The sequence below is a fragment of the Vanacampus margaritifer genome, chromosome 11 (assembly GCF_051991255.1).
Source record: "Vanacampus margaritifer isolate UIUO_Vmar chromosome 11, RoL_Vmar_1.0, whole genome shotgun sequence".
Taxonomy (NCBI): Eukaryota; Metazoa; Chordata; class Actinopteri; order Syngnathiformes; family Syngnathidae; genus Vanacampus; species Vanacampus margaritifer.
The window spans coordinates 12,150,139-12,177,481 of record NC_135442.1 but is presented as its reverse complement, the minus strand read 5'-3'; the positions used below and the strand labels follow the sequence as shown (position 1 = coordinate 12,177,481).

At 41.1% G+C, this 27,343-nt stretch overlaps 2 protein-coding genes across 3 annotated transcripts; one reads left to right on the top strand and one right to left on the bottom strand.

Annotated features, from left to right (window-relative positions):
* Window positions 1–103: 103 nt before the first annotated feature.
* Window positions 104–17,368, bottom strand: mospd2 (motile sperm domain containing 2). 2 transcript variants are annotated; one of them, XM_077580228.1, is made up of 16 exons: window positions 17,220–17,368; window positions 17,067–17,124; window positions 16,286–16,441; window positions 15,506–15,592; window positions 15,229–15,383; window positions 14,085–14,145; window positions 13,945–13,983; window positions 13,730–13,854; window positions 13,402–13,590; window positions 8,571–8,665; window positions 5,374–5,467; window positions 4,271–4,367; window positions 3,913–4,033; window positions 3,735–3,828; window positions 2,367–2,408; window positions 104–1,688 (listed from the first exon to the last, which is right to left on the bottom strand). In XM_077580228.1, the coding sequence occupies exons 1-16, from the start codon at window positions 17,250–17,252 to the stop codon at window positions 1,539–1,541; spliced, it is 1,596 nt and encodes a 531-aa protein (XP_077436354.1). In that variant the 5' UTR covers window positions 17,253–17,368; the 3' UTR covers window positions 104–1,538. The 2 variants fall into 2 exon arrangements, with proteins under 2 accessions (XP_077436354.1, XP_077436355.1); XM_077580229.1 differs by lacking the exon at window positions 2,367–2,408.
* Window positions 17,369–17,439: 71 nt separating this feature from the next.
* Window positions 17,440–24,985, top strand: fancb (FA complementation group B). Its single transcript, XM_077580227.1, has 8 exons — window positions 17,440–18,632; window positions 18,886–19,041; window positions 19,197–19,286; window positions 19,394–19,522; window positions 21,010–21,182; window positions 21,705–22,129; window positions 23,498–23,738; window positions 24,036–24,985. Exons 1-8 carry the CDS (start codon window positions 17,751–17,753, stop codon window positions 24,433–24,435), a joined length of 2,496 nt encoding a protein of 831 aa, XP_077436353.1. The 5' UTR covers window positions 17,440–17,750; the 3' UTR covers window positions 24,436–24,985.
* The last annotated feature ends 2,358 nt before the right edge of the window (window positions 24,986–27,343 follow it).

The window sequence follows — 27,343 nt, the reverse complement described above, 5'->3', positions numbered from 1 at the left end:
AGACAAAAAGAAAATAAAGCAACGACCCAACAAACAACCCAATTTTTTGGGGTTGTTTAGTACAAAGGGTTTTTTTTGGTACCAAGTTGGGCCAAATTGAACCAAGTAGGGTCTGTCAAATTTTTTACCAAAATTGGGCTATTTTTAACCCAGCAGCTTTAAGAGTGCTCATTTCAGGTTATGCATGTGCAAAAGTTGCCAACAATCTCAAGTGTTCAAACTCAAAAGTAGGTTAGAGCAGGCAGTCTCGCAGGCCCCCCCCCGCGAACAAGTTCGTAGTAATCGACAGCATTAGCGTGCTCATTATTGCCGGGAATCATTCCACTCATCAGTGGAGCGTGTTTGGACAACACACGTTGATAACTAAACTGGGATGGTTGCTGGTCACGTGGCGTCCTGATTGCTTTGGCGCGGATCTCGTTGCAGATAAGGTGGATTGTCAATAATCTACAAGGGGCCACCGCGCACCCTCGCCTGTGAGCTCGCTACTAATTGCTTGTGTATTTTTAGTGGGCCGACGCTGGCTAATTAAAAGCAATGGAGACCCACAGCTCTCCTGCGGCTCTGGCTCCACCGTGTTTTCAATTAGACACATGCGTGAAGAAATACTATTTAAAAAAAATAAATAAAAAGTTTATAAGATTGTGCTAAGGCAGGGGTGTCGTACATACGGCCCGCGGGCCGGATCTGGCCCGAGAGACAATTTTGGAAAGTACTTTTTTTTTTTATGTTGGACCAATTAATTAGCAGGCCACAATCAATCATAAATTCGTAATTTCACAAACAGCCCTCAGATGAGCAATGCAATTTGTACATGGAAACGTCCTGAATGTCATTATTTTACACACAACCTAAAGTTACGATTTGTTAAAAAAAAAATTTTTTTCATCATAGACCGACATAAACGTGTTAAATATGACACATTCAATTACTGTTAACACAAATACATATGACTACGCCACACAATGCATTCTGGGAACAATATATATGCAAAACAGGTAGATTTAACACATCCAGAACTCATACAAAGTGTTGTTGCGTTCCATTTGTATTTGTGTAATTTTTTTGGGGAACGATAACGATTATAGTTGAGCTCCATAATTTAGGACTGACCCACAAATTTGGCATTTGTTTTTTTAAGTTATATACCATTATTTTACCGATCCTGCCCACTTGGTAATATATTTTCCTCCATGCGGCCCCTGAGCTAATATGAGTTTGACACCCCTGTGCTAAGGTATGGTAAAAGGTATTTTATAGTAAGGTTAGTAGTGATAATTTTTTGGGGCAAGTTTGACTTGCAAAAATTACTTGTTTATTTCATATCTGCCACAGAGTATCATATAAAATATTGTACAATATGATCACAAAAATAAATCTTTCCACCATATTTTTCCAATAAATATTATTTTCTAGCGTCAAAAAGATGCTGCCATTTTTTAAAAAGTGTCTTTTGTTCTTTGTCGAGGGGCAGCGTAAAATGCGGCCCTCAATTTGGCTCTGAAAGGGGGGAGGGGTTCTTTGTCACCGTGCAGTGGTCAAGAGAGCTGCTGGGTCGTCAGCAGGCGGATGCAGTACAGGTTGAGCACCAGCAGAATCAGGACCAAGCAGACCAGGATCTTCTGGACCCGCATACACATGTTCAAGCTCTGCTCCAGTCGGCAGTTGGAGGCCGTCAATCGCATCAGCTGGTGGGAGAGGAAAAACGAGACTTACGGGATTTCGAAAAACCTGAACGGGACGCTGTTCCGGTGAGTGACGTGGGCGTCAAGCAAATGAGCATGTAGCAGGGCGGGAAAAGTGTGAGCTTGTTAGTTATCTTTTACATTACCTCTAATAGGGAAAACATTTTCATGACTCTGGAAAAGATGATTTTCAGTCCCATTATTTTGAATTGGGGAGAAAAAAAAACTGCTACTAAATCCTGAAAGGTTCCACCGCATTTTGAGATTATTCCTGCATAAAGTTCAGAAGGCGTCAATGTCTGACCCAAAGAGCCCAAAACTGTATAAAAAGAAGTCACACGCAGGTAGCGCGCAGAGTTGGCAAGCATTTAGCTTAGCACAGACTGGAAAAGCAGCGGACTGGATGCCAGTTTGCATTCCAAGAAGCAAAAAGGCCAAATTGTGCCGAGGAACAAGACTCATGTCCTGCATAAAAAGTCAATTAGAATTGAGTTTATCAGGGCCTCCACTTGCCCCGATATTGATCTGTAGAATCAATTAAGGAGATCTTTGGAGGGAGTCAGTCACATTGTCTCGCTTGTCCACGTGCTAAGCTAAAAGCTAAAGGTGAATAGGGTAAATCGGCAAACTGGAACTTGCAGCTTCTTCCCAGGAAAGCGACTTCAATCAGACAATACTTACTAAGGTGTCATTCGGAGCTTGGTAGCCTATCTGTGGAACATGCTATGAAAATACAAACAAACAGTCACGTTTTGGTGCCTACACAAAAGCCATAACATTAGGTACACCCTCCCAACCTAATGCTGCTCAGTGTAAGAGATGGAACGTAAATAATGGCTTTGCAAAGATAATAAAGCTGAATTTTGATTGACAGTCAGTGATCACCTGTACATTATTATGTGTATTAACTCCACAACTACAGATTGATTTGTTTTCTTTTTTTCTTATGATAAGCACATAACAGGAAATGGAACTGAATGCAATGTGGGAAACCGCGTCTTGACGCTCCATCCGTCATTTGCCATTTACAGTTAAGGATGAGTAAACACTGGCTATTTAAAAAATATATTTTTTTACTATTAACAGTAGTGAATTCATTTTTATTTTAGTGTGAGCGTTACAAATGGTACTTTGCCCGCAAAGAATTAATAATGGAAATGCAAATGAACTAATTGAATGGACCGTGTTCAACATTTGTGATTTAACTGTATTTACTTGGTGAAATTATATGATTAAACTTTTTTTTTCTATTCTATTATTTTTGTTTCTTTTTAAATGTTATTTATTTATTTGTCTGTATGATACACAATTATTGTACATTATTTTTTATTTATTGAATACATACCCCCACACTGTATTATTACATAAAAAATATTTAATTTAATTAATGTAATTTATTTTTCTTGAATTTATGAATTTGAATTTAATTACAATTTATTATATCGATCTTTAGGTATGAGCGAGTACCAATACCAGGTATCGCTGTGGCTGTTAAATGATTAGGAACTTGAAATTTGAAGAATAGCAAATTGTCATTACTTTCATGCAATTTTAAGGAAAAATACAATACTGATATATAGATAAATAGGTCTGCCTTTAAAATGTTCTGTCATTGTTTTTTTTTTTTATGTACCTAAAGCTTTCTTTAAAATATATATATTTTTTGTGGTATCAACAGCTGAGTACGGTGCGTGAGGAAAAAATGGTATTGAATATACCTACTGATTATAATCCCTCAAGGGAAAAATTCAAATTGTACTCAGCTATATATTTATTGTTGCACATTACACTACACACAAAGTAAAAGGGGAGCACAAACAGTGCTTGAGGTGAGGTGTGGATGTTGCCTTGCTCAAAGGCACCTTGACGTTAGCCAGGAAGCAGACTAATAGAACTAATAGGACTAATAAACATATGTCTGCAGCAAGACTTGAACAGTGACCCTCTGGTTTCAAAGTCAAAGTCCTTCCAAATGAGCTACCGTATTTAGCGACTTATTAGAAGTACTTGTGTACCAATATAATATTTGTACTGTATATTAATAATTACCGCTGTGTTTATATCCTTGCTGCTTCCTAGATCTCCACCATCCCTTTGAGGGATCACTGCTGGTTTGATGCTTTCTACAACATGGCAGCGCAACCTGCACGACCAAAAAAAGAAAAAGAAAAAAAACTTAAATGACACAACCGGGTAATACATGAACAAATAGGACCACAAACAGCACCTGTGCTCCATGATTTTTGTTTTTTGCACTTCTTTCCAGAACTGCGCCAGTTCTTGAGCTCCTACATTGTCCATCTCGGCCGCCATCACCAAGAAGCGATCCTGGGGGGACGCCTGAGACCCTGGGCAAAAATGCAAGCAAACCTTTTAAAGTGTGAAGGCCTTAAGAGGCAGAGGATGTTTTTTCCTGCCGCTGTGGGCCCGTCAATCAAAACAAAACGAGGGTTTGTTGATGATGTCTGGTGTGATGGGAGTTGTCCACACTTCAGCGGAAGTCTTGTTCACGGAACAAAAATGGCAGGGCACTTAAGAAGGGCAAGCGATGAGATCATTTGGAAGCAGTACACTTGGAAGAGTACCTCCATGCAGAGACACAACTATTTCGATTGAGGCGCCGGGTTCACAGGTGCTGCTGCTCGGCTTCACCCGGTACTTTTCCGGTGCGGTGGTCCGAACCTGTACAAGAACATCCATTAGAACGAGAACTGTTTTGTGACTACTTAAGGAAATGAAAGCAGACGGAGAATGGTTAGCGCCCGCTAGAAAGAAAAATAGCAATCTAGTATTGTACTGTATAAAAATAGTAATGTTTTTACTATAAGTCAATGGGCATTGTGATACTCCTTCTGGTATGCGCAACTTGGCCACCAGGAGGCAGTATAGCGTACACATAATGCACAGGAGTGGATTTTCACTCCCACAGAAAAAAAACATCCCAGTCCCACACTACAGTTTATTTACATAATTTTTTTTTTTTTAAATCCTGTTTTGTGTTAAAATATGTTTACAATGTGTTTTTTACCCTGGAGAACCCACGGGATCAAATTTGGCCCCTATAAATTCTGCTACTCAAATAACAGACTTTTTTTTTGGTTTTGTTTGTTTTTTACAAATTTCAAACAAAATACAAACTTCAAAAGTCCGGAGTGCCACTTCTGACCCCTGCATGGGGCCATCTAGTGGATGAATATTGCACTTACATGAGCCAGAGTGGTGGTGACAAGATGGCTAAAATGCAACAAATAAAACAAATAAATTATATTGTTCAATGTAGCTGTGTATTTGATTGATTATTTTCTTAAATTCTAAATAGTTTACTGACACTTTTTGTTATTCTGATTTTTCGAAATGGTACCCCTAAATCCCAAAGGGTCAAATTTTGCCCTAATCCTAAATTAGGGAATAAAGGGTTAAAATTGAAAAAAACATATATTTTGGTGTTCAGTGAACTTATAGCAGTCATTTAATGTATAATTCATAATTTTCCAAAGAAGAAAAGAGTTCTTGGGTTCTCCAGGGTTAAATATGATCTGTTTAAAGCCTGTACTAGAGGGAAAATGTACAAAGAAATAGGTTGTACTGTACACAGTTAGATTTCCACTTATTGCGGAGCGAATGTAAAACCTATCCTCCATGATAAACTGGGGTTCCCCGTAACCCGTTTTTGCACGGATGCGCTCACCTTAAAGGCCAATGGGTTTTTTGTCACATTGCTCAGGATAATGAGGCTTTTCTTCTCTGTATCTCCACAACCAAAACTGAGCTCATCTGCTGGGCTGCAAAATGAGGAAACAAAGTAAGAAAAAGGCATACAAATAAAGATTGGAAATTGACTCATTCAAGAGAGTTGAATCCAGGTCGTGCTGACATACAACAAAGGAGAGCCCATATTATCACCACCGTCCATTCCAATTGTAGTATCACAAAAACAACGCGCAGTCTCAGTCACCGCAATAGTCACGTTAGAAAAAGGTCACACAGCAAGTAGAGTCAGCAATATGAATTCATTCGGACTCAATTTAAATGGATGCACTGCACTAATGCATTTTTATAGACTGCATAGTGATGTATGTAAGGAACCTCAAACAACACTTCTCAGGTCATACAATTTAGAGTTAGAACATGGATTTTTTTGTTGCATAAAATATCAATAGATGAACTTTTTGCCTTTTCTTTGGCTCGTCATTGTCTTTTTTTTTTTTTCCCCAAAGAAGTAACATCATTAAAACATTTAATGTAAATTACCACTGAGCTCATACAATTAACAATTCAAGTATTTTTTTTTTCTTTGCGAAAAATGTGTCCTGTTGCACAAAATTGAAACTGCCATTATGGATGGAATCATTTTTTTATGGGATGTCAGCATACAACAACCAGTGTTCAGTTCAGCGATTATATCAAAGGATGAGCTTTTTCTTCATCTTTTTTTGGGACACTTATCCCAAAAGAAGGTAAGTGAAAATAATACTTGGGGGGAGCTGTTTTTAGTATGCACAAAGCGCGTCTGCAATTTTTAGGGGGGAGGGGGGCAATTTTTTTTTTAAAAAATAAGCTAAGTGGAATGCTTTCCATTTGGTTTTCAAGCTAAGTAAAACACATACGCGTGCAATGACACAATGCATAACTCATGAGACCTCAGTTCAGACAGCACCAAAGATGAGTCAGTTTGGCTTTTTCTTTGGCTCTTTGTCACCATTACTCCAAAAGAAGTGCCTTGAAGCCTCATCAAGTTGAGAGAAAGTGAGAGGAGCAGGATGAACAGGGAAGTTGCGCGATGTAAGCAGACTCAAATTCAAAGCCGCAAGACTCCAGTGCCGCCATTTGCTTTAAAAAAAACAAAAAAACCTCTAAATTCTAAATGTGTGATGTGCAACTTTCAATCACCCTTATTCTCTGAGTTATTAAACTTCGGAATATTTTGTTGCTTTTAATGTAATTTTACCAGCGGAGTGACAGTTGAGAATGCCAAAAGCCGACGTACAGCAGCTTGACTGTCATTGCGGAATGAAATGTGTCCCACCTTACAGGTTCTGGCACGTTTAGTATTGTAGTTGCAAAACTGCATTGCGTATATAGTGAAAGTGCTTTGTAAAATGTTGCCGTCTCAAATATCCCGTCACGTTACACGAGCTCATTCATACAACAGCTCACTCCGCCAGGCTTTCACAGTCGACTCCCTTACAGGAATTACACACCATTCATCTGATGGAAACAGGAAAGAGCTCATTTGGGAAAATCTGTAACAAGACGCCCACACGGTCATTATCTTATAAACACACAATGCTATAAAACACTTTACTGCACTCTGCAGGGAGGAAATAAATCAAATACATCCTCTGACTTCTGTCAAGGCAGCTTTGGTGCATTTAGCGGAAGAGGAAGTGCTTCTTCTTTTTCATGTCTGTGTGTTATTTGCCCAGAGTACTAAAAAAAAAAGAATCTCAAAAGTTGAGCGCGACTTGGTCAAAACAGGCGATCAAAGCATCCCCGCCCTCCTCTCTCCGGGGAAGCCCCCGGCCTTGAATTAAATAAGTAATACGGCTCCGAAACATTGTAGCGTTTAAGGCTTATTGCAACGTGTTTATTGGCGGGATTCGCAGCCTTGAGCTGTCACAGTCCTCACATCAAAGCGGCCGCGCACGGGGAAACAGACCTTGACGGCGTACTCCGACAAATATATGCTCACCTCAAATGATGCACTAGTAATTTGAGGACACCTGGCCAATTGCATCTACGGGAAGTAGAAATTGGAGTGAGGAGTTCTGCGGGATTTTTGTGCGTGTAGATTTATCCTAGAATAACATGAGAGAAATTCTTCCTGCTTTATGCACTTGGAACTATGTTGTAAGATCTAGTGGGCTATAAGTGGAATATTTCAGTAACTACCATTTTGCCATCATAGTGCAAAGGGCTCAGTTAATGACCAATCACGGATCACCTGTTTTCTGAAGCTGAGCAAGAGATTGGCTGTTAGCTGAGTCCTAAGCAGCATCTGTGATGTCATTTTCAGTCCATAGCAAGTGGCAAAATGAGATGGACAAAAATGGGTGGATTTTACTGATTTAACTTGTATTTTTATTTTTTTATTTTTTTTTATGAGTGTACTGTGTCAGCTGGATAATTTAATTTCCCATTGGGATTATTAAACTACATATCTACCTACCTACCTATCTAACACAGTATTAAATGAGAATGTCGTGTTTAGACTAAAGGGGCTGCATAGAATTTTCAGATTGAATTTCCCTTTAAAGCATTAGCCCTTTTGCTTTGAACCTTTTGTGTACTTTTTTTTTTTTTTTTTTGCCAGCCCGTTGCACCTTTTGAGGTTGCATCAGAGCTGTAACATAATCTGGACGGCACCTCCATCACATTTGTCTGGCACTGTTCTGTTGAAATTGTGGCTGTCTTACTAACTATTTAATACGTCATCCCAGACTGCATTGAATGTTCTGATTGCGAGATGCGGTGCCAGCGTGAAAGTTCACTGTTGCGACAATATCCCGCTTCATTGCGTTCAGTATAACAGCAACATATGTTATGATCTTTTATGGCTCAATGCAGCAGTAAATCAACTTAATAGCTTTCTACACAAGTCGTCTGTCGCTCCAGATTTTTCTTCCAATACCAAAGTCTGTGTTGAAATGGAGTAGTTTTTCCACACATGCCATTTCAGCTTTTCTGGCAGTGTTTTGGTCAAAATGTCTTCCGGGACATACGGTGGTGTTGTTCATCATAGTGAAGGTCATACCAACCACATATTGAAGTGTATGACAAACCTGGCAATTAGTTAAGTGTGGAGGCCACTAATTGTGAAATAACACAAGGATGCAATTCTAGGGGAGAAATAATTCTGTTTGTATGACTGAGGGCAGTGAGTACCTGATGTCCAATAAGGTGCCTTTGAATGTTGTCAAAGGCTTCCTGGCTCCTTTGATACGGCTCTCTCCCTTTTCGTTATCTTCCAGGAAATTCACCTGCAAAAAAAAATAAGACTCGTAATTAAAAAGGAAACGCAGAGCAGCAACAACCTTGTAGCATTGTTTAACCCCTGGCTTCCACATGCGGTTGACATATCGGGTAATGAAAAGGCAATCATTGCGTCAGTTGATACTTTCTTGGAAGCCCCCACCCTGGAAGGCCCCTGACCCTTGTTCTCATTTAAGGGAATCATAATCAACAAACATCACATCCATTGAAGAATGCAGAACTAAGATAAACCTCAAGACTTGTGACTTGAAATAGGAAAGACCAAAACACGCGCACTTTGACCTAGATCGTCCTCCCCCCAAAAAACATCATGACAGGATGTTAATTTTGAAGATGTTTGCAAAAAGTAACTGCAAGAGAAAGCTGATGGGAGGTGGGGTTGGTAGGTCACGGGTGGTCAGGGAGTTTTTATTGCGTTCACGTGGTTAGAATGGGTAAGCAAAGGTGAGAGACTCTGCATGTGATGGGAAAGTGAGTGACTCACAGGGGAAGTGTGTGTTTGTGATTCAAACAAGTTGAAATTATTGTTTACACAAGAATGAAGACATCGAGATAACCAGCTGCTAAGAAAAAACTCAATTTATTCATCATTATCATTTTAAAGTGCAAACTTGACAAATTGCAACAGGAATTAAAAAGTGTAGATTCAATGTAACACATTCCTGTGTTAGTGAAATTTACAGACGATAATCAAAATACATTAGCATTAGTATTACATAGTTGCTACTATATTTGTAAAACAAATACAAATTCTGATTCCCTCTCATTAAAAAGAAAATAAATCAAAATCGTAATAAAAACAATTACAAATGTAGAGGATGATTTGCAACTGTTGATTGCTGGAAATGCTTGAAGGTTGTAGGAAATATCAGGGCGGGTGAAATGCTGCTTATGTGCCTCTACAGTGCATTTGGATCGGGAACAAGGCAGGAGTCACCACTCGATTAGTGCTTATCAGCGTTGGGGACGATGCACAGAGGGCGTTTGTTTTGAGGCTTTGCCTCTGAGGCATTTGGGTTTAATTTAGTGCGCCACACTTTTGACTTGGTCTACTGTTTTAAAACAGTAACTCATTTAGTACTTATATGGGACATTTGAGGGAGAAATGTTGTGGAATGTTTGATTGGAGTGATGGTTGGTGTTGACATGAGTGCCTTTTGGTGATAGTGCAAAAAAAAAAAATGAACAGGCAAAAAGTCCTGTAGCCTTCATCTCGTCATGAAAAAAGGTCAGAAATGTCACTTTGCTGAAATGGTGAAACTCTGAAATGTAGAGGGTCATATAGAAATGTCGCATCCAAGACGGAGTCAAAAGGGCTGACAGTGATGCAGCCCACACGAGCACACCTGCCTTGGCAGCCTGCAGAAATCTCCCACAGTGTGAACGCCGTATGTGGGTGCAGTGATCCTTTGCTGCATCACCACCTCCAGCCCTTGTTTCAAAAAAGAGAGAGAGGCAATTAGCTTCCAAGACATCAAGTACCGTGCCTGCCACCGGGATCCCATGCGATCTCGTCTTGAAGAAAAACAGATGGTAGGCGAGAGCCCCTTTCAGACTGGCTGCTATATGAGAGCATAGGACGGCCACGGCGAGTGTTTTTTTCCTTCTTACTTTTCCACCAAGAGGAAACAGGATATTGTAAAACTTCCTCTGTGCTATAATGAATGATTTGAATGGGAAGGGGAAAAGCACCACGGGCAAACGACAAACGGTCTTGCCTGAATGCTCTGTGACGTCACACGATTTACAGAGATGAGACCTCACTTCAGTTTGATCAGGGTTGACCTGATCTACCACCATACAATGAAGAACGGAACTGAACATAATCACATGGTGGAAATGAGAAATTAGTTCTTTGGTAGGAGACCACGTTCAGAGTAGGGCTCATCTTGGACCTGAATCCATTTAAACCTGGACTTTTGCATTTATTTTTGAGACTTTACAAGCTTTTATCTGTTCTTGGTCCGGACCTGGTCGCAAACTGCCTTCGTCTTATTCTTGACTGTCTTAACCAGTCAAAGTCTTGGTCTCTTCTGATCAAAGGCTTGCTTTTGACTTAGTCTTCTCAAAGTGCTGGTAACGTCTGAAAGTAGTACTCTTGGCTTGGTCAATATTCTTCAAAGTCTTGGTTTAAATTTCAAGCCCTCAAAACCTTGGCCTTGCCAAGTATTGGTCTTGACGTGGTTTTAGGCCCTCAAGGTCTTGGTCTTAACCCTCTCTCAATGTCTCTCAACTCTGTCTCAGGCCCTCAAAACTTTGGTCTAGAGTTGGTCTTGGCACCTCAGAGTCTTGGTCTTAACTCCGTCTCAATGCCTCAAAATGTTGGCTTTAACTCCATCAGAAGCCCATTAAGTCAATCAAAGTGTTGGTCTTAACACATTAAGATTTCTCTTAACTTTTCCTCAAGAACTGAAAACCTTGGTCCGGACTTGGCATTGCAAAGTCTTGGTCTTGACTTGGTCTCAGCCTCTCGAAGTGTTGGTCTTAATTGTGTCTCAATGCCTCAAGGTCTTTGTCCTAACCTTGATGTTGACTTGGTCATCTCCCCTCAGTCTTGGTCGTGTCTTGGTCTCTTCTTCCACAACCACTTTTGACAATGAGAATGACATATGGGTTATATGCCACGGAGGAGACGGGACTTGTGACTTCCGTGTGTCACACACTTGCACTGTTTGCGGTTCTGCCCTTGTGTCCCTCAGTTGCGTGTTCCGGTCGATGGGTTCGAGTGTATAGTGTGTCTGTCTCAGTTCTTCGAAGCATTTCAGAGAGCTGAGACGCCATGTGCGCTTGCGCCCCCATTAGAGGAAGCGTGCGGTTGGGGGGGGGGCTTTGTTGGAGGCGCGGGTGTTGGGACGTGTCCCGTGCGTCGCAACAGTGGCCGGAAACGGCGTCAGTGTATGATTTACGGAAATCTGAAGTCCGTGGCATCTACCCCAATGAACTGAAATTTACTGCTTGGTTGAAACCTCTCACTGTACTTTCATGCAAATGTAACCCAGTCTAATGGAAACTGTCTGATTGCGAAATCCAGCTCTTTTTGGTGCAAGGAAGAAGGCCAACTTAAAAGTTCAGTTTTCCCAGCACATATACAAGCATACTTTTCAATAAAGCTAATGACTACTTTACATCTCTCTTTGCTAAACTCAATCTGTTGTGCATGATCAACATGGTATTACAATGCTTTCACTTGTTTATCTGGAATTCAAAGGTTGTGGGATTTTATGTTTCAGCCGCTACGGTTTCAGTTACCCACAAGCGATGTTGGCGGCCAACAGAAATAGTTGACGTGCTTGTAGGCTCGTACAAAATGTGGGTCAAGCCCAAGTTGATGTGGCCCTCAACACTGAGCCGCATTAAATAACCCCAGAGCAAATGGAACATCAAATGGCTGTGTGATAGTGATGAACTTGCTGCCGGCCATCGATTTCATGCAGGCTTATTTTGCGAGACAAACCAAATCGATTCTGAGAGTTGTGGTTGGTGATTTGCAGTCCAAACTGCAACATGGGTGAAGTACAGTGAGGTCACAATGTGGAGGAGGTGGACAGAGGATGTACATGTATTCCCTCTAAAACCATTTAAGTTTAGTGAACATCCAGTTATGCGGGTGGCCAAACAGTATTACATCAGGCTTGACTGGCCCGTACAAGTACGGATGTGAGATAGTGAGAGAAGCTTTGACATCGATACAATCAAAGATGTTGAAAGTGACCTTCATGAGTGGGAGCTTCCAAATCTGAATATTACATAATAAGTCATCTCCGCAGAGAAAATCTGATTACATGCTGTAATCCCGGACTCACCCTTTGAATATGTTAGAGAATAAAGATTATCCAGCTTCTTTGGAATAATTAACAGTGAGAACAACCACATACTACACTGTATTTCCTCAAATGGTGAACGCCTCCTCTCTCATCTACAAGATGCCCCAATTAGTCAATCATATCACTTAAAAACCAACACACACTTCTTTCAAATAGAAACCTCCTTTTATCGTCAGAAACAAAAATGTTCCGTTACTATAAAATTAAGTCTGTCCACAGACACAATTGTATACATTTAAACTCTGTTGCTAACCAAAACAGCATCACCTAAGGCACATAAAAGTTTTCTCATACTGTATAAATTAAAGTGTGGAGAGTAACTGCGTGGTGTAAGTTCCTCACACAGTACTGATATAACTTGTGTGGAGATGAGTTAACTCATTCACTGCCATTGACGGCTATAAACGTAAAAAAATCATTTGAACTATTTCTATTAGTTTAACATTTTCTCCACACTTTTGTTAACCAGAGTATGAAAGCCTAGAATTTTTTTTTTATTGTACATTTAGAACATATAAAATTTGTGATTAATCGTGAGTTAACTAGTGAAGTTATGCGATTAATTATAATTAAAAATTGTAATCGCCTGACTAGATGATTGTTAAAAATTAGGGGTGTCACCCGATTATTTTTTTTTTATGGTAATTAATCGCATTACTTCAATAGTTAACTCACGATTAATCACAAATTTTATATGTTCTAAATGTACAATAAAAAAAAATTAACAAAAGTAGAAAAAAATGTTAAACTAATAGAAATAGTTAAAATTATTTTTTGACGTTTATAACTGTCAATGGCAGTAAATGAGTTAATGACAATTAGTGCTAATAATAGACTATTATTATTTAATATCAGCCATGATCTGCGCTAAAATGGCAGGTGAAGGGGAGAAGAAATACCTTTTTGGGTTTGGTAGCAACCTCTGAGTTGAAGCTGGACTCGAGGCCATCTTTGCTATCCAGCACGCTCTCTTTGCTCTCAATCTCTTTGCTCTCGCTCTCGTCCTCGCTGACGATGGGTCCATTGTCGCTCATGGGCGTCTGGAAGTCGTCGTCGGGGAGGGGAGGGTAGCTGTACTTGAACGGGTCCTGCAATGGGCCCAGAGAGCTCGTGTCAACAGCTGAAGTCGTTTTGAAGACACACGGTCAATGGAGCATTTAATGCATTATGATATATACATCTAAACAAAATAATAAATCTAATACAAGGGGGGGAAATACAACGTACCATTCCACCCATGTGCGGCGGTAGGTACTCCGGGTCGATGTACGACTGGAGTTCAGATCTAGATGCAAATTTAAGCTTGCTGATGGCCTCCGGACCCAACCACGTTTTCACAATCTTCCATGCGGCTAGATGAGGGAGAGCGAGAGTGACAGGTAGGTTTTAGGATGAGAAAGTCGAGTTTAGAATGCCACTGAGACGCCGGGGCTGACTCTCACCATTCATGATCCAAGGCATCTCCACAATAATCATCTTGGCTGAAATCACACAATAATTCAATTTTAGTTCAATATAAAAAAAGGGGATGGGAAGAATGAAAAAAAAAAAGAAAAGTTTTTGGGGTCATGGTTTTACTTACAGAGCAATTTGGGATAATATACTTTGAAGCAATTTACAACATACTTCACAAAGTCCATGTCCTGCAACAAAGTGAAGACTTTAATCATCTTTATATGGCATCATAAAAGCTTCTTTTGAATTAGCACATGTATGCACACTCACACCTTTATATTGGGTATCTAATGAATGTAAAAATAAATACATTGATTTGTCTGACAAGAGTAATTTTGTGTGCAAAACATAACCGCTTTATCCTTGAATGGAGAAATAATTGTAGTAAAGTTGTCTTCATGAATATAATATAATGCAGAAGTCTTCATTTTTATGAGAAAAATATTTGTTGTTTCTTTTAGGGTTGTGTGGCAATTTTGCCATTGACTTTATCTTGTGATGTTTAAAGAAAAATATAATTGAACATAATTTTGTATTTTCAGTGTGGGTCTAACACTTTAAATATATAATATACATTTGTTGTAATTTTGGGTAGCGATTTTTGCAGAAACAATTTCACATTTTAGCTCATCTTCCGACACTGTAAAGACCACACGCACTTTATCGATTAATTACAAACATAAATGGCAGAATAATCGACTTGGCTGCGAGTCTGAAGGAGCCTATGATGGATATTCAGCGTAGCGTTTCGCGTTGACTGCAATCATCACAGCAACAGATTTATCAATAGAAGCAAGCAAGCCCTGCGCCCTGACTGGGCTCCATAATTGGCAGGAGTCCTCATTGCTATGCAGGCGACGCGCTCCTCGGCCTTAACAAGATCATACTGAACTGCGACGCTCCAGCTCCCGCTGAGGCTCTGCTTTCCGATCGGATTTTCTAAACTCCTCATTTTATATGCACGTTATGTAGCCGTTTCTTCTGTTTCTCTTTCTATGCATCTTGCTGGTTTAGGCCTGAAACTCGTCTGTTCGCTGGAGAGCTGCGTGAAGGAGCTCACGTCTGTGACACGGCGCGTCCATGGATTAGAAAGCCCTTTTGAATTGACCAACGGGATTTAAAGGTTATTTTAATCTCCAAAGAGTAAAACCACTGAAGAAAGTCAGTCCCTGCGAGTACAGAGGAGGCAATGAAATGATGACTTTACAGCATTTTAGATTGAACCCATTTCCTGCAATCTGAATGAAACTTCTATGACAAAGAAAACTTACAATATTGGCCAGGCCAGACTCTGACATGTCAAAAATGACTGTCAGGGGCATCCCGGGTTCTTTCTTGACATTTCGCTCCAGCCAGAAAGCCACATACTTTTTCTTGTCAATGATTGTTTTTGCATCCTTTACATGCAGTTTTACCTTAAACCAGACTGGGGAAGAGTAAGCAGAGGTCAACATTATTGTCAATGATTTGCATGTAATAGGATATCTTTTTGCTATTCCAACAAAAGGGTGAAAGGGCAAAGGGAAACAGCTCAAGTCTCATACATACAGAGCTTGTTGCCCTCTTTGTCAAATCCATGGAGGAACACCGCCCCGGTCTCAAACATCCATCTGGGAATGGAACTCTCCGAGACATCTGAGGCAGAAAACAAGCCTGTTAACTACTCTACAAATGTGGATCATGTAAGGAAAGCGCATTGCCTCAACTGCTTGAATGCACTGGTCGTCATCCTGAAAATTTTTAAAGGGGTGTGTACCTTCAACGTGTACAGAAAAAGAATTAAAACTAGTCTGACAAGTTGCCTTCATTGTAATGACAACAAGTGTTTGATTTCAAGCGAAAGTAACACTCATTTACAGAGGACGAAAGGAAGCATGACATCCAACCTCTGTGACACTGATCTTTATATCAGATTCCCTTAAAACAACTGTCTGACAAATTTCATTTGCTGGGACTTCCCGAGAGCAAAGAAAAATGTCAGGATATTTGAACAGCGAGTTTTGTTGTTAGAGGTGGCCCATTCATGATGTTTAACGCACAATGGCACGCTTGTGTGTATGGGCTCAGCCCCGAGAAGCAGCGAGAAAGGCGCTGATCTGACAACCACAGAACCCGGCGACATCAACAGCTCCATTGACAGGGACGGTTGATCTTGAGCACTTGTTGATATCAGCTGCTGACGTATAAAGTTCAAACCACTGTGACATGGCATTTATGCTGTAATTAACCCCTAAACATTAAATGCTATGTTAATCCAGAGGGTTCGTGAGGACAGGTATTAAGCACACATACGGAAATACAGCAATGATGTGACCTATTAGTACTCACCATTTACACCATACTCTTTTCTCCATTGTAAACTCTCATCAATCATTTTCAAGGCGTCGTCCACCACGTAGAGTCGCCACATCAAGTAGCCTTCCACCATGGAGTTGTCCTTCTGCAGTCTGTCCACATCTCTTTGGTCATATTTGTGTGATGAATCTGACATTTAAATGGACATTTTTAACTACACAAGCTGAGTTAGTGATCTGGCAGATAATGCACAAAGGTAATTAAGAACAAAGCATACATTAGTCTAGTGACTCCCAGTGCATCGTGAGGAGGTAAGACAATTACGGAATGTACTTTGCGTACAACGTTGTTCACCTATTTATGCGCTTGCAGTGGACGGCAAAAGGCACAAAACATTTTTTTTTTTTGCTCAATAAAAGTGCGGAAAACGTGTAAAGCCAAGCGGCATCTCCCTATTAAAGGGGCCATTTCAGTTTTAATACATTCACACTTAATTTAGTATGAGCATGTGGTGGTTATATGATTTTAAGCGCTTTGTTCTGGCCCTCAAAGGTTCTGTGTGTTTATAGAGTTACAGTAAATGCATTGCGGCTAGTATGAAATGTAGATGGAATGAAGTAAGGGCGTATGGCCACTTTTAGCTGTTTATCTGAAGCTTATCTGGACCATTCGTCATGATGCTATCACTATGGCTTTTTGTCATGGTTACATCGTAGGCACTTAAGTGCGGATATTTCACATGTAATAGCTGGTCTGTGTATAAAACAAGTGTAACATAATGGTGGAACTACAAACATCATCACTTCCTTCTTACCTTTGATGAATTCATTCTTGAATCTCTCTCGCGTCTGCTCAATTTTGTCTTCAATGCCCTGCCACATGAGTTTAAGGAAGTTTACACACACGTTTAAGAAACAAAACAACATCGGTGACTGCGCTCCATTTTTACATTTCAGTATTAGAATACCTGATCCCCTTGGTGTTGTTCAACTTCAGCCATGTTCAACTGTCACCGGCTTCTTTCCTTTCCTTCTGATAGTTCCTCGTTAGCTCGTCCGCTACCTAGCTCCAGTTTGGGTGAATCACTGTAAAGTGGGAAACTGACGCCCCGTCGAAGCCATTTTGGCTCAGCTCGTTGGCCACTCCTCTCTGCTTTGTTGTTGTTTTGGAACAGGATAAAGGAAGGATGGAGTGTGTAGTCGTAATGCGTAGTCGTGTTCGATGTCTTTCTTTTTTAAGGCGTGAAATAAATCGCTTACGCGGCGCATACGTTTTAGCCAGGTCACGGACGCTAAACAGTTAGCTTAAGACTGAACGCACCGCTGTTGACAAAACGCAACTCCCACAATGCACTTCGACTGACGTAACGTGCTACTTCCGGGTTGGCGCGCGTTTTTGAGCGACAAAAACACGATAAAAAGTCGTAAACACGCGAATTGCATTTTAAATGTAGTAATAATTGCACCACAAATGCACCTTGTTGTCGTTTAAAAGCATAATGAAGGGTGTCACTTCGACTTCGAACCAACTCTCGTTCCGTGGTAAGATAATCACGTTTCATCACTGCTTAAATGACAACCGAGTGACAAGCGAGTTGACGTTCCGTGGCTTTTCCTTCCAACCGGAGCAAGAAGCTTTCCTCCAGGCAGCAGAAGGAGCGGCTGTCATTAGCCACAAAAGCGCAGCACGCGTGGACACCTTCATAAAGTCGAAAAGCGTCTTGTGCGTTCAGAGGAGGACCATCGCTCCGTTTGTCCTTGTGGCAAAAAAGAACAAGAAGGCGGATTTCTTTCTGTATAAACTTTTCACTCTGACTGGTGCAAACCAGCTGGAAAACTGCATTGAGTTCTCCCTTCCTCATAAGCTAAGTGGGGACATTTGCATCCTCCAGGGGCCCATAGTGTTGTGGACACATGCTGATGCTGTGTTTCATGTATCAAGGGAGTCAGGAGGGGTCAAACAGGTGCCCCTCCAGCTGTCCCACTGTCTTATCGGCGAGCTCCCCCTCCAAAAGAGACAAGTGTTCATACTGGGACAACAACAACATTGCTCCACTCAACCAACAGTGGCCTATTTGCTTGGGACCGGTCACACCTTCGACGGTGCTGTGATTTTACCTCACCCTTATATTTGCATCACTAAGTGCATCTCTGTGCTGTCAGCCCACCAAGCAGGTGATGTGGTGCGGTGCACTGTGGTTGCAGCCACTTCCAATCAGCAACTGGTTTATCTGGAGAACGGCGTGGTGAAGGACACATGCACACTCCCGTTCGAAAAACCTGAAAATATACAGATGGTCGACACGGGAAGAAATGGAGTCATCTTTGTTGTATCTTTCGACCAAGGCCATGTGTGTGCTGTGTGGAAGGATACATTTCAAGTATGTATGAGCAGAATTGTATTCCTTCAAGATATCTAGTGTAGGGTGGCCAAAACTGGCTTCAGCTCACTCATGACACTAATGAGGACAATTAGAAAAAGAGATTGATGGCTAATGATCCCATTACCCATCTTGTACTTAACACTGATGTTGCTTGTTTTTTTTTTTATTTTAGTGTGTCATTGCAGCATTGTTTTAAATTTCCCACTACTCTCAGCATTAACACACAGCTTGTCTGAATTTTGTTTTGCAGATAGCCGCCCAGTGGTCAAATGTGACCTCTGTGCATGTGGATGACTATCTTGGATGCGGTACAGAGCAGTTATTGTTGGTATTTAAGGATGGCTGTCTATCGGGGCAGCCGCTGGAACATTTTATTATCACTGACCTCTGCGGGATCTCCTATTCTGTAAGGAAAAAGTACTCACTGCTTAAAGAGATACATGCATTTTTATTTCCTGCAATTTATAAGAGCTCCCAGTAGGGCTGAATTAGTTCAAAAGAAACAAAAAAAAAAGTCACTTAACTTTATGTATATGTAATGTCAAAATGTTGCAATTTCAGCGTGGCGAGCACAGTGGCGCAATAGTGAAGACGTCCCCTCCACCAGAGAACCACCTCCTCACAATTCAAGCTTTAGAGTCCAGACTGCAGGTGACATCTGAAAACAGTGCTGAAGTTGCATCACAACATCACGTTTTCCTAACACTGACCCATGTCTTTTGACTTCCTCTGTCATGTGACTGTCATCTGTCTCTCAGAGCGGACTGAGTGCGCTGCAAGAGCTTCAAGGAGAAGTGAGAGTGAAGGACAGAGTTCTGCAGCAGTCTGTGCGAGCGCTCGCTGATGTGGTCCACCATCGACAGCCAAATCTCACACAGCCTGAGCAGGTACTAAACAGGTGTGCGTAGGATCATCGTGTAGGGCTGTCACTATGGAATGCTTTTAGAGTCGATTATCATATTAATTATAGGAATGTTTGATACCAATTTATTTTTTTCAGACCTACACAAGGACGAGCACTCAACTCTTTTTAGTAGTCACCAGTACCTAGTATTGATTTGGTACATGAAAAAAAATAAAATAATAACAATGGCAGATAATTAAAAAAAAGACATGCACTGTATATCCCAACCATTTTTCCTTAGAGCCGCATACAATTAAGGCCAATTTCCTATTATTCTCATTTGTAGTTATCACAAGTACCGATAATGTGAGATAAGACCATGTATCAGCCTGATCCGATACTTGGTAGTCATCTATCCCTAATCATTTATTTCATTTGTGTCAAAAATACGGCCCGCGGGCTGGATTAGGCCCACAAAGGGGGTTTAATCCGGCTGGCGAGATATGCACTTGTAAAAAGAAAAAAAATAATAAAGCGTAATGTTGGACCAATTAATATGAAGGCTAAAATCAAAACATAAATTTGTAATTTCACAAGCAATCCTCAGATGATCAATGCAACTTATACACGAAATTGACCCGAATGTCATTATTTTACACCCAACCTTACGCCCAATTCACACCGACTACGGAACGGACGTGGAACGTTTTCCGTATGTCCGCCGCAAGGAATAGAAAGCATTTGAGTCTGCGTGTCAATTCAAAGCAGCTGCGGTGCGTTATGCGGTGCGGAAGTGAATGCTTCGCTGCAGAAGGTTTCCGCAAGCTTTCTATTAACAAATCAACAACAATTAAGCAATAGCACACAAGAGGGAGCAATGTACAGTACTTGCCCCCCAATTTTTTTTTTTTTACTGTGATTAATGTGAAGGGCTACTAGTTGATTACACTTGAGGCTACTTCAAGTTTAGCTTAAAAACTACACGCCAGTTACAGGTTATTCATATTATGCAAATAACACTGATTTTTATAATAGATTAAACTATAATTTTTTTCTCATAAATTTTGATTTAGTTACTGGTTTGACCTGTATGTAATATGTAAAAAAAAATGTTGATCATTGTTTTCCAAGGTCAAAGCGGAGGATTGCAAATGATCATCAGTCTGCTTTCATGAAGGACTTTCAGAAATATTACTGTTAAGAGGCTGAAATCAGAGGATTTTCATTATTTTAAGTTAAACGGTGGCTCTAAACCAGTGTTGCGCAACCACCATTCTGCAGCCTGGTACTGGTATGGCCCATTTGGTACGGAGCCCCAGTGAGATTGTGCTCCCTCCCGCCTTCCCCCTTTAAGTCATCCCACTAAGTCTTGTTTAAAGCAACATTGGAGAAAATATTGATTCTTACTTACACACAAGGGTCACCACTTGTGTACCTTAATAATCTTTTGTTGACATCCAAACTCCAAAGCGCCATCGCCGTCAAGCTTGTCACACACTTGTCGTCGGTCATTATCGTCTTTCTTTCCAGGAAGGACTCGTCTCTCTTTGGGAGAGTGATGACGAGTCAAAGGACGAGGCCGCCGATGACAAGACCCGAGTCATGCCAGCGGTGCCCTGCAGACCTCACGTTGACAAGCTGTGGCATCGCGTCGTCGACGGACGAATGGTGGTGGGAGTGGTACTTGCTGCCGACAGCTCAGTGTAATTTAATTTCATCGTCAAATATGATCATATCGGGGACATATTGATTATTGTTGTAGGTTGCTGTTCTGTGTCATATTGACAGTTTTGACTATTTTTAGGGACGTTCGATACTGAGTATCAAAATCTGTAGTACTTTTTAAATACAGTATTTTGACCAGTTTGCCCAATATAATGCTAGCTGAAGTTGTAAAATAAACATAGCATAAGTCTTACTTGTTAATTGCCCGCAGTCTAATGTGAATATGAGCCAAATGCAGGTGGTTGCCACGGCAACGCCCCCCCCCCCCCCCTGAAATAACCTGACATTCTCCTTTTGTGGGAGCAATCTGATATCTCCCACCACCTGTTCCAGCGCATGTAGAGAAAAACTATTGCCTCAGGAGTCATTGCAATTTCTGATGTATTCTCACCATCTGGAATGTTGTTGTTAATCACATACTTGTATTTCTACACACACATCTGTGCTACTGTCCCTATGATGTCAATGGTCCTTTAAGCGTTGCGCTATTTTTGTTCCAGACCAGCGGTCGGTACGAGCTTATCCATCTTGACAGAGGCGGGCCACGGCTCCACGCCCGCAGTCATCCAAACCCAAAGCCAAGTGTTGTGGCTCCCCGCACTCGGTCCCCCCGCCTCCTCCTCTTCCTCCTCCTCGGCCGCCACCTTCCCAGAGCCGGCAGCCAAAAGAAGCAAGCGGCACGACGCAGGCGGCCCGAATGATCTCAACACGGCCAGACTCGCCGTGACTGCCGTAACCAGGCTGGCACCTCTGCTGAACTCTGGCCGTGTCAAATGCAATGTCATGCTCCATTACGCCCCGAGACGAGACGCTTCAGTCCTCGCCAGCGTACCGACACCGACTGTCCTGCATTGTGGTCAAGTCACTGTGGACATCCACGCAGACTTCAAAATCCAACTGTTGAACAACCCTGAGATTACAACAGGTAAATTGCAGTGAGACTTCAGTTTACATTGAAAAGCAAACAAAATAACACCGTTCTAATTTATTTCCCATTTATTTAGAATTTATAAAGTTTAAATTCAGTGCGGATAGTAATACAAGTGGAACCTTGACCTACAGTTTCTCAAATTAATTTGCCCCAATGAAATAAATAAAAATCGACGTTAAAACACTTCCGGTGAGATGACTGAACAAAGCCATTACAGGGGGTGATTTCATTGTGTAGTTCAAACTTTTTTTTTTGTTGTTTTTTCTTTCAAGTACTGTATCTGTACTAGAATAATGTGTAATTGCACATCCCGACAGTAGGTGGCAATGGCACTCAGTGTCAGAGAGTGTGGAAGGAGCATTAGCTCATCTGCAGAGGTGTACTTACAACATTTTGTAGACAAATTATATTATTTGTAGTCACGACTTGGAGAATTGGGGAGGGGCGAAATGTTTTCTTCTTCCTTTGGGGGTGGGGGGGGGACATAAAAAATAATTGAGAAGCACTGCATTGAGGATATACTGATTGTTGTAAAATTAAGACTTAATTCTTGGAAAATTAGAGCTTGTAATTGGCTTACAATTATTATTATTTTTTGTAATATTGTGACTATTTTCATAAATTACTTAAAAAAAATTACATATTTTGGATTTATTATTGTCGAATTACACTTTATATTACGACTTAATTCTCATGAAATAACTTATTGCAAAATTGTGACCATTCTTGTCAAATGCCTCTCATTATTTTATATATCTATAAAAAGATAATTACAATTTAGAAGCTATATATACTCAGTTATAAGATTTCAACTTTTCATAGAAATAAGTCATGGTCATAAAATTACTTACTTTGTGGACATTGTAGACTTCATTATTTTGAAATTACAGGTACTCTACTTGCATTATCAATTTATTCTTGTGCAATACGTTTTGTACAGTGCCATTGCGAGTTTGTTTTCATCTCATAGTATTCGCGCACTACGGTGCCTCAGAGAGACCACGCTTCGCAAGCCTCCTGCCTCCATTTACTAGTTTTCTCCTTCGGGTAGTAGAAAGATGGCGGCAAAACATGTCAGCCTCATGTAAAGTGCGGGCACGACCTATGTCATATAATTAGCCTAATAGTGATATAAAAAGCTAAAATTATATAAAAACATGTATGCTGATGTGATAGAATTTTTTTGGGGGGAGTGCGACCTCAAAATAAGTTTTACACACTGTCTCTTTATTGTCATAAAATGTCAACTTATAACTACTTCATTGCTAAGATAGTGTGTTTTGGTCTTGTGAAAGGGCACATTTAAATCCAACTTTATTATAGTTTCATGTTGACCATGACCTTCCCCCCCCCCCCCCCCAGACGAGGCTCAGGAGGACTTTCTGTGTCTGTTGGCGTTGCTCGATCGCTGGGTCTTCATCATAGATTCTCCTCATCATAGCTTGGGCGATATTGACGGCTGGCTGCAGAGGCGAGTGGGCTGTAAGAGGGTAGAAGTGAGCCCTCAGCATCGACTGTTCGCTTCTCAAGGACTCTCTGCGCTCTCGCTGCTGTGCTGGCGTGGCATCAGTCCTTTCCAGGGGGAACTGGCAGTCCACTCGAGGTGAGAAGGATGCATTTGTAGTGCCAAAAGCAGAGCACTCTGCCAAGCAAGGAGTTTGTATCAATTTAGGAAAAGTGCAACTTCGGAACACTTGTGTGTTGTTCGTGTTTTATTGTTTTGTAAAATAAATGGGGAAAAAGTAACCAAAGAACTAATTTTCGAAGTAGATATATGGGCTGTGATCCATCTTTTTCCCCCATATACCCATTTTTTTGTTTTCAAAGTTTCATAGCCCACATAAAATACAAACTTAGTGGTTTGTATCTGAGTTTAACATCAATTCTTCTTTTTTTGCAGCCACTTGCAGATGCTTCGGCATCTGGATGCCCTGCTAGGTTACCTCCCAGCATCCTGCTCCATCCAGCCCATCCGCGGCCTAAGAGGAGAGGGGTCATCTGAGATACTGGCTTTGGCTTTGGAGAAGGAAGTGGCGACCCTACGGGAGTTTGCGTCGCCGCTTTTGCGTGGGGAGCAGGAAGGCGAGGAGAAGGCCACAGGGCCCAAAGAGACCCCCGCGCCGGGCACGCCGGAGGGGCTGCAGAGGTGTCGGCTCGCCTGGCAACGGGACGTGGAGAGGAGTGTACGGAATTTAAACCCACGGGTGGATGTGAGTAGCTACCGTAAGTTTATTCAAAAGCTGACTGATGCGCAGCTTGATGTGGATTTAGCAGCTCTCATGGAGTCTCAGATGAAATAATACTATTACACCTGAAAAAAAAAAAAATCTAATTTGGCCTCCAAGAGCAAACTGATGCTGACTTGGTTACATTCTATTGTCGCATCCTGTCTCTGCTTGAGCATATTTCCACTTGATCGCCTCCGAGGTGCCATCGCTTCAATCTGCTGCGCTGTGCTCGTCTTAATCCTCCAGACTTTGTGTCCTCACACTATTTGTTGATGCTCTCTAGTTTCACCCCGAAGTGAGAAATGTCGGGGGAGGAGGGGGGGGGATCACGCAAGGGAAAGCTTTTACTAGTTCTTTCACCTCACGGTTCACTCGCTTTCTTCCTGGGACATGATGCAGTTTCTCATACGACGCTGCTGTGAAAATGTCACAATTGCACAAGATGTCTTGACCTAACCAGAAATGAGTCATTTGAAAACTGTACAGTATATGTCTGTTTTTTTCTCTACCCAAGCCTCATGTTACACTATTTGTTCTACATGGCCGAAAATTTGATTCAGTACCTTCGCAATTGAATGATGTCTAATACAAGAGCTGCATCAATAAAGTCATATTTTGCCAATTGATTTGTCATAAGAAATTGAGGAAAATAGTAGAGACACTATTTCTTTTTCATCTAGTTGGTGAGAAAATGCTGTGACTGGCACGGAAACAGGAGTTCAGAACATTCACAAATGTTGTTTTATTCAGAAAAAAAAATGAGACCTTACAATTATAGGATATTTAGTGTGTCTAAGGCAGGGGTGGCCAAGTTCGGTCCTCGAGAGCCACTATCCAGCCTGTTTTCCATGTTTCTCTCCACTATCACACCTGATTCATGATCGGATCGTTATCATGGTTCTGCAAAGCGTCTTGATGAGCTGATCATTAGATTCAGCTGGGCTGAAGAAGGGAGACATGGAAAACAGGTTGGACAGTGGCTCTCGAGGACCGAACTTGGCCACCCCTGGTCTAAGGCTAGCTTTTACTTTTCCCTTCTCAGATATACTGACGCAAATGTGCTACATCACCTGTGTGACACGTCGTTACACAATAAATATTGTATAGTTGATAAAGTCTCATTTATTACCTCAGCTTGAAGCCCGGAAGAACAACAGAATTGTTGTGAAAATGTCACACACGTGACGGGAGAACGGCCCAATTAATAATTTTCCCTTTCATCATAAGCATTTTACCCAGATGGACTCCAGCTCCCTGCAACCATGAACAAAATAAGCAGACTAGGAAACTGATAAATGACTTGCCATCCGTAGAATGAGCAATTTGCTAGTTGTTGGATGAATTAACCAAAAACAGCACTCTCTATGATGCCATGCAGTTTCACTGCAAACCGCAACTACGTAAAAACTCAAACTCAAGAATAATGACCCTTGTATATTTTCCATTAAATAAATAATGTGCATCGGAGCACATAGTTATTTAAAATTAATAATGGGTCAATGCATGGCCTCTTGTACCCAGGCTGATGTGCTAATAATAGCAGCTTTCCATCCCTACATGCACAGCATGTCTGTAGTTGATATTTATTGGAATAGTGATGGTAAAAAATCAAATAAGGCGCTTATTTCAATAGCGCTACCATGATAATATTTCCGATCTGAGCACGCCGTGAACTTGAAGCATCTTTTGATACCCGATTTGTAGTTGTACATCAAATGCACCCAAGCTACAAATTATCTCCTTCAATGTGAGCCAGACTATTTGATTCGTTCAGTGCACGAGAAGAGGCGAGAGTTGTGTCAGGACAACCCGTCGCAGCTTCATAACAACACACCTGCTCACAGTCGCCAGAGCATCTGACGGTTCCTGGCAAAGAAGATCATCACCATGCTCGAGCAATCCCCCAACTCACACAGTTGGATCTGTGTGATTTGTGTTTATTTTTCCTCCTCGTTCCCAAGCTCAAGGGGGCTTCATCAAGGGGGTCTGTTTTAAAGTGAGATGATGATGAAGGATGTTAAAAGAATGGAGTGTTGTAGAGGAGGCTGGGAAAGTATGTTTGACTCCAGGGGGCAAACCTTGTAGTTGAGACTTGAAGTACATCACTTGTGTAATCAGCCCCCGAAACCTTATGTCTATTCTTTTCTCATCTTAACACACTTTCCTTGCAGATACAAAAACAGTTGATGCTATAACAATGACTGTTGTAATTTGGAATTTGCATTATGATATAAGAGTAGTGCAAGTCTGATCTTCACAGTAATAGAGCCTTGGTGTTTATTATGGGCGTGCTAGGAAATCGGGCAGAGAAATGTTTTTTCTGTAATTAAGTAATCGAAATTAACACGTTTATAATGTTTGCATATTCTTATAGAAGAAATAAATGTTCAACTGGATGTAATCATTTTCCAACGGCAGTTTATTTTAAATTTACTGCAATGTTCATGTCTAGCCATAATCGTGTTCCGCTTAAATAACGTACCAGCGCTATAAACAATTTGCTCTCACTCTCGGCTTGGCCTTCCTGATTGGGTGCAGTTGCCATGGCAACTCTCATTTCTCGCCTCTCAGTGCTCACAAAGCCCTCCCTACACCTCCATAAACGAGCGAAGTTGTTTCGATCCCGAACGCAATTAGGAACGGCAACTAATATTTCTTTCATGTGCTGTCGTACGGCGTAATGACTCCCCGCTTTACATAATTCAAACATTATTAATGGGCTGTTATGTAAGGTTGGAATTGATGGGATTTCTACACGAGGATTAGTGTTATTGATTAGTGTACAATTCCTGTGATTTGGGCTGGATGACTCATGCAGACTTGCATACTTATCTACTAAAAAAGCTCGTATTTACGGTTTGGCTCTAGGAAGTTAATCTCCTTCTAAAGAGCTGCACTCACCTGTCTCATTATTCGTCGTATATGCTGTATAATCATGGCTTTTGGCTAAACACATAGCATATTTATGAGCCTTTTACAT